General features: G+C 41.9%; 1 protein-coding gene across 1 annotated transcript; it reads right to left on the reverse strand.

Annotated features, from left to right (window-relative positions):
• On the reverse strand, window positions 1–7,233 carry DLL4 (delta-like 4 (Drosophila); the record flags this gene model as incomplete). Its single annotated transcript, XM_009075557.1, has 8 exons — window positions 1–31; window positions 1,461–1,569; window positions 2,331–3,039; window positions 3,486–3,705; window positions 4,799–4,968; window positions 6,379–6,509; window positions 6,605–6,665; window positions 7,149–7,233. Coding segments are annotated over 8 exons (1,491 nt in total), but the record flags the coding sequence as incomplete, so codon positions are not given.
• Between the last annotated feature and the right edge of the window lie 210 nt (window positions 7,234–7,443).

Consider the following 7,443-nt stretch of genomic DNA (forward strand, 5'->3'; position numbering starts at 1 on the left):
GGTGCAAATGGGCCGACCTTCAGTCTTATACCTGTTGGAATATAAAATAACACCAGGAATGAGAAGCAATGACAGCACAGAGAGCAGTACAGAACTAACAAACTGTAATTCAAGTATGTTAAACCCAGGCCATTTAAGCTAGACGTTACTGCAGTTTAACTCTCAGGGTTCACTGTTTTCAGCTGGGACCAGACACAAAGAATCGCCAGCAAATAAAATAGTAACCTGCATGATGAGTAGCCTCTCTGCCTGGACTGAGGGGAAGAATGCTTACAAATCAGGGTGAATAACCTTAGGGCTCTGTAAAAAGCATGGGATGTAGGTAAATGGCTTGTGTTTAGAAGCATTAAGTTTGAATGATGTGGAGAGAGGTTTCAGGGGCTGTCATTCTGAAAATAAAAACATTTTTGGAGATGCTGGATGTAAATTTGGGAGCCCAGCTTCGGTCAACAAGATCTTCAAAGGAAGACACAGTATTTAGGTCAGTTAATGGGAATGAAGCATCCTAGTTGTCATTTGTATCTTTGAAAATCCTTTCACTTTTAACGTTGTTGGTTGACTTGTGTCCAGCTTGTTTTCAAGGGGAAATCTGATATCCACCCTGGAAAGGGAGACAGAATCCTGCAGATGTGGCTTCATAGATCACTGCTGTCTGGCACAGCAATCTTCTCTTTCCTGCAGTCTGAAACCAGCTCTTAAAGATGGCTACACTAAGGAAGGCAAGTATTGGTTAACGCCAAATTGCCTTTAACTTCCATATTAAGCCTTTTTTTCAAAGGGTCAGTAATTCTTCTAGAATTAGTTCATTCTTCAATAGCTGCTTTCTAAAGTCTTTAAAGTTCAGTGTTAGGCCCTACCTTTTTTTTGTGTATCCAGCTTTTCAATATAGCATCAAAATCCAGATGTGTTATCAATAACAGCATTTATTTCTGTTAGAGAATATAAGCTGGAGCTTAAGCACTAAGAGGTTGAAAATACCTTATTACAGACTTCCTAAATGGCTGTTATGTCTATCCACTAACACATTCAGCTACCCTCCATCTTCTGCTGGAAATCTATAGCTCTGCCTGTTTCCACAGAACACAGATTATCCATTGTAGTCACAGGAAAAAACATGGCTTTACATCAATGGGCCTATGAACAATTATTATTTCCATTTTTTCTGACCACCTATTTAAGAGGAAATAATTCTACAACCTGCAGAATTTTTATGGGCTGATGTTCTGTGTTTTCATCTCCCCCTGACTTATCTAAGCTCAAAATCTCTGGTTTCATAAAATCAGAGCTGCTAACGTCTTTATTTCTCCCGCTGTATGTTCTGCGTGGGCCACAGAAGAGGAGAGGTGAATACTGGGAAGCATGGTGATCCTTGGAAATAGAGTCACCTTCTCAGATACAGTGCTAGAGGACAATTCATCCCTTTACTTTGTGAATTTATGTCTGTCCACCTGTGTACTTACCTCTGTGGCTATGATGCACTCATTCCTTTCTTCTGTTATCACAAAGACAGACTGGTACACTGAATCCCTCGGAGAGCATATCGCTGATATTCTGCATTCTGGCTTATCACTAAGGCAGGGTAGAGAAAAGGATGTTAGGTGACTACTAACAAGCCTGACTCTCAAAATCTACCATGAATATGGAATGGTGGAATGAGATAGCCATGAAGGTGTGGGAGGGAAGTGCAGAGGATCAAGTTTCACACATTCTGTATGCTGTCAAGATATAGAGAAGATATATTCTCTCACTACTAGAGAAGTGGAAGTAAGGAACAGTTACTGTCTTGCTATGCTCCTGCCATATCCAACCTAACAGCATGCTCCTCAGATCCCTCAGCGTAACAGCCACAAGCAGATCCCAGGCAAGACTTTCAGTACATTAGTTAGAAGACTGATAAACCAGCGCGTATGTGCTTTTTTCTCCTTTTGAAAAGGAGCAGTTATTTTCACTCCATCATTCTTCTCAGTAAGCAGATCATCTTGCCTTCTTAATAAGTAAAATACCTATTTTTAATCACTCTATGCCTTAATTGTTGTTCCTCCAAGATCTATTGATGAAAGAAAGACACTTCATACTTTTGCCACTGACGTAGTCACTCCTGTTCCCTTCACACTACCCATACTAGCAGCACCCTGCACAAACACTCAATTTAATTGACCTATAGCTAAGGATACCACTTGGCTGAGATACACATACTCCAGTATGGCTTTGCTCTGGTTTGTTTTGTGTATTATCTGCTTGAAGCTTCTTTTTCCTCCATATTCTCATCTGCTTTTAGACTGGTATAAAGATGGCTTTAAGAAAGACTAGAAGAAAGACTGTATTCTCACCTGTGTAGTCGGAGGGGAGACTTCTCTCCTAAACACTTTTCACTTTTGTAGTATTTATCTTCTGGTGTCCCTCTACTCGTGAGGTCTTTTACCAGATTGTAGTCCAGTTTATGATTCTTGGGTTTGTAGTTTGATTTCTCCAGCCCACAGTCCACTTCAAGGTCTTTATTTTTATTGGTGTTTTTGAGCTGGGAAGCTGGAATGAGATTGTCCTTCTGGAAATCTGACAGGTTGTTCATTGTCTCCAACTCCTGCTCTGGCTGCATCCTCATCTGCCTGATGACCATTGCTATCATGCAGAACAGTATGAGCAAAGCCACCAGCCCCACACCCATGGATATAGCAATCCAGGGGACTGGTTTAGGAGGAAGTGTAACGGGCACTGAATAAACTGGCAATTCACAGCGGTTGCCCATGAAACCAGAAGGACAGTAGCAGACAAAGTTGGCACTATAAAGTCCACTATAGCATGTGCCTCCATTCTCACATGGCCCAGAAGCACATTCATCTCTGGTTTTGATGTCACAGTTCCTGCCACTGTAGCCTGGCAAGCATGTGCAGGTATAATCATTGATGAGGTCGTGACAAGTTCCCCCATTGGAACATGGGTTTCTGGCACAATCATTGATGTTTATCTCACATTTCTGACCAGAGAAACCAGCCCGACAGCGACAAACACGGATCTGCCCAAGGTAGAAGCAACTACCATCTGAGAAAAAAAAAAGTAAAATAAAAATTAGTCTGCAATGCACTTTACTTGGAAACAAACCTCTCCCTGGTCAGCATTTTATGCTACCTCAAGAAGAGAGAGGTTATTTTCCAAAACAACTGCATATCTAAATGTTCATTCTACTTTACCTCATTTGTATCACCATGCCTTAAAATTATGCTCCTTCTAAATATGTAATAAAGATAATTTAATTCTGCTGTCTTTCCCATCACATGATAAACCTCATGCATTGTTTTGTTGTTTAGAAAATGCCAGTGAAAGCCCCCACCCAGCAAGAGACTAAAATTAGGGTAGATGTGGAATACAGTGGGGGAGAGGGACTAATGTACTAGAGGAAGACTAGAGGTCAGATTGGATTTCTATCACTTCTGCACTGAAAAGCACAAACGAGTCAGAGACATGAGATTTTTTGATAAAAAACTCACCATTTGCACACGGGTTGCTTGTGCACCTGTCTACCTTCTTTTCACAGTTTGACCCTGTGAAGCCAAAAGGGCAAACACAAGCATAGCTGGCCCCTTGTTCTTTTTCCAAGCATGTGCCACCATTAAAGCATGGAGAATCTATACACGTCAAAGCACTGTGCTCACAGTGAGTGCCATAGTAGCCAGGGGGACACAGGCAGTGATAACCGTTCTCCATATCCTGCAAAACACAACATTAGACCACTGTTATTTAATGGCTTCAAACGATTGCTGCTCGCACGCTTATTTTTGGTTAGCAGCAAGCACTGTTCAGTCCCTTCTCATCCACAGCCTGATGTGGCAAAAGTGACATTTGGAGAGTAAACAACAGCAGGCTGGACTGTGAGGGATAGAGCTGTGAATCAGCCGTATTCAGTGTACAGGAGTAATCATGCTGCTACACATGCAGAGAAGATGCAGTTGTTGGGAGCCTAAAGGCAGCTAGACAAAAACATTGCTAAGAACACTACAGTTTAATGGGGTCCCCAAGGTCCTCCCAGAGCAGAATGGTATGTGTCAACCTACACAGCTGTGATCAGGCCATTCATCCTCAGAGTGAGAGCATTTTTTTAGTTTACAAGGGTTTAAGTTGCTTTGACTTGGCTAAGTCCCACCACTTAGATCATAACTAAACTGTATCTTCTTCCCAAGTACTGTATGTGCAATGCCTTGGGAGAAGAGAGGTAGGGTCTTGTTACGTTAGCTTTAATCTAAACATGTACCGGATCACATTTGATATCTATAACCGATCAGTCTTTACCAATCTCATCATTGGTGAAAAAACACCATTGATTGGGTCTAAAAACACAACAAAACACTGAACTGCAGGAATCTAAAAATGCAGAACTCTGTTTTACAGAAAGTTTCAGCTGATTGCCCTCATATTGTCCCACACTGCCCTCTCAGAGCATAAAGCAGAAGTTTTATTTGCTATTAAAATACAGGATTAGTGCATTTCTGTATGAACCTTGCTTTGAGAAGCTTGTTTTTAACAGATCTGCTCCCTCACCAACCTTGGATCTTGCCAAGTTCTCATAATGGCTGCCACAGAAACCTAAGGATCAGTTGACTAGGTCTAATCTAGATGATACATCTCCTCCTGTAACAGACTTCCTCCCCTGACACCTCTCGGAAAGGGTTCAGTACGATAGTTGTGAGCGTCAGTAATGAACCTGTACACTATCGAATTCCCATTATGTTGTTACAGAACCATTTCTGAAAAGGTATACCAGGGCTTGCTTCACACAAAGACTTTACATTTAAAATGCTCCTACCGTGCAACTGCCACCATTCCTACAGGGATTGCTGTCACACTCGCTGATCTCATGTTCGCAGTCAATACCGGTAAAGCCAGGTTTGCATGCACACGTGTAGCTGCCCTGGCCAGTGTTCATGCAGGTTGCTCCGTTTTTGCATGGTCTGTGGTGAGTGCAGTAGTTCAGATCTGCAAAGATACCAGGAGTTAGAGAACACGTCTTTTGACAGCTGGGAAAAGATATACATACAAAACCACTGTCGTCAACAAAAAAAAACCCAGAATTTCCAAAGAAGCATTTCATATCACTATCAATAGGAATATTGGAGATTATTATCCAAGTTATTATCAGTAAGAATTGGTTGTTTCAGATTATCATAGAATTTAGATACTTCTCCACATTCATCACTGTAATACTCAAGCTCTGAATGCTGAAAGAGCTGGCAAAAAATTAACTTTCTTAGTGCTTTGGTATACTCTCCCTTTTTTTGTGGACATAAAACTATTAGCTGCAATGGCATTTAGGTGCCAAATTGGAAAATGTACTTCATAAGTGTGTGTGTTCTCCGAAACATATATCACAGCACTATAGACACTCTGTGTACAACATGTCATGTACCCAAACAGAGAGCCCCATGTTCAAAAGGTGTGCTCTGAGGCACATTCTGGAGAGGCAGGGAGGAAAAAAAAAAAAAGAAGATGTTTTGGCTTAGAGATTTGAACAAACACTAGAAATCTTGTATTGTTTATTTACCATCCTCTCTTGTTATGGATGTTAGTAGATTAAACTGTCAAATGCTCTGCCAAACTCGACGGTTTTCTTTTTTTTCCCTTCAAATTTGAGGCAGAGGTCAAGCACACAAGTTCATAGGATTGAAAACCTTTATTATCTATAAATACCATAAAGTAATTGGAATACAACTGGTTAATAGATAACTACAAGCAGAAAAAAGTCTGCAACTTTACTTTTCCTGCTTAATTCAGACTTTGCCATCTTAATCCTATAACTGTCCTGAAAACACTTAGCCTGCTTTGAGCCCTTAATGACCTCAGTGCCAGCAGTGCATATATGGCCTTGAGGACATGACTGCTTAGCTGGCTATGGTTCAGTGATTCAGTGGGTTGAATAGGTGGAAGTGGTCTGGTGTACCTTAAAATGGAACCTGTACTTTTCATTCTTGCTTACATGATTTTTCTCTCATGCTCCAGACTTATCACATGAGTTAACTTCCTTGTATGCAAAATAAGGAAGGCACAAATGATAGTGTTTACTGCTGCTGGAAACTATTTAGTAAATTGTTATAGTTGTATAGGGAATGAGTTAAACTTAGCTTGAGCAGGCAGAAAACTTGTTGCCTGTTCAACATTCACCCGGATTGTTAGGCCTTTTTGCAAGAGAAAAACTGCATCTACCAAAAAAGTTTCCTTGATTTCATACAAAACTACAAGAATTCGTATCTAAACCAGCAATGGTACAAACTGATGCCAGTGAACATAAACCTTGTGGAAATTTAATTCTAGATCCAAGGGGTCAGATTCCTTACTGCAGTACTGAGGAGTACCCAATCTAGAGCCGTAAGAACTACCTTCAGAACTAACCTTGATCACAGAAGAGGCCACCCCATCCTTCATCACATATGCACTGCCATTGTGTTTTGCAGGTCCCGTGGCGGCAGCCTATATGGGGAATGCATTCATCACAGTAGCGGCCTTGCCAACCAGGACGACAGCTACAAGAAAAGTCAAATTGAAACATTAATGACATGGAGAAGAGTACAAGGTGACATTTTAAGTGATGTTCAGATTGCAATTGCCATCTACTCACATGCACTCTCCGGGCTTGTTGCAATATCCATTCTGTTCAGTACATCCAGCCAGACAGATGGCTGTAAAGAGAATATAAAAAAGCATAAATGTTGACGTAAATACACATGGCACTACAGAATACACTTTTAAAGGATAAATGCTAGCTTAAAAAAACCCAAACATTGAAAAAACAGTTTTGCACTTTCAACGCTTTCTTTTAAAACTTCTTAGTATGGGGAGTTCTGGAGCAGGAGGAAGTTAACAAGGAAAGCCAACAACTGACAAGTTGTCCTATAGTTTTTCTGTTTATGCAACGAACATGAACTTTTGCAACTCCTGCTAGAAATGGAGCTTGACTTGTGCTAAGGAGAGACTGAAAAACCCAATGGAACTCTGAGCTTGGAGTAAAGATTCCCACTACTATACTGCAACACCTGTCTCATACCGTCCGGCAGCAGAAGGAATGGTGGAAGCTTTTGTGGGAGCAAGCCGCTAGCCTTTTGCTTGGGACCAGCTATTGCTATTCAGGGATATCAGCCAAGATCCCTTCCCTGCTAGCTCACTCTTTGCTCCTAAGGCTCGCAGAGGTGAAGCACAGCCTTGGTCGTTGCAGTCAATGGGGGCAAAGTCCTGCACAACTTTGTCTCTCTAGACAGGGAGTGTAGAGGCGACGGCGTCAGCCCGGTAACGGCACGCAGCGCTTTGACACAGCCTCCTTGAAAACCAGTGTTTTAAGGGCGAAACTGGACACAGGGACAGGTTCTTGGGGCCTGGGCCCCTCCACTAAGTAAGCTCCCTGCTGCCTTTTGGGGCTGCGCTTCCCCGAAGGCCCCACGAACGCCATCCCCGCCCCGGGCT

The sequence above is a fragment of the Acanthisitta chloris genome, unplaced genomic scaffold (genome assembly GCF_000695815.1).
Source record: "Acanthisitta chloris isolate BGI_N310 unplaced genomic scaffold, ASM69581v1 scaffold42805, whole genome shotgun sequence".
Classification (NCBI taxonomy): Eukaryota; Metazoa; Chordata; class Aves; order Passeriformes; family Acanthisittidae; genus Acanthisitta; species Acanthisitta chloris.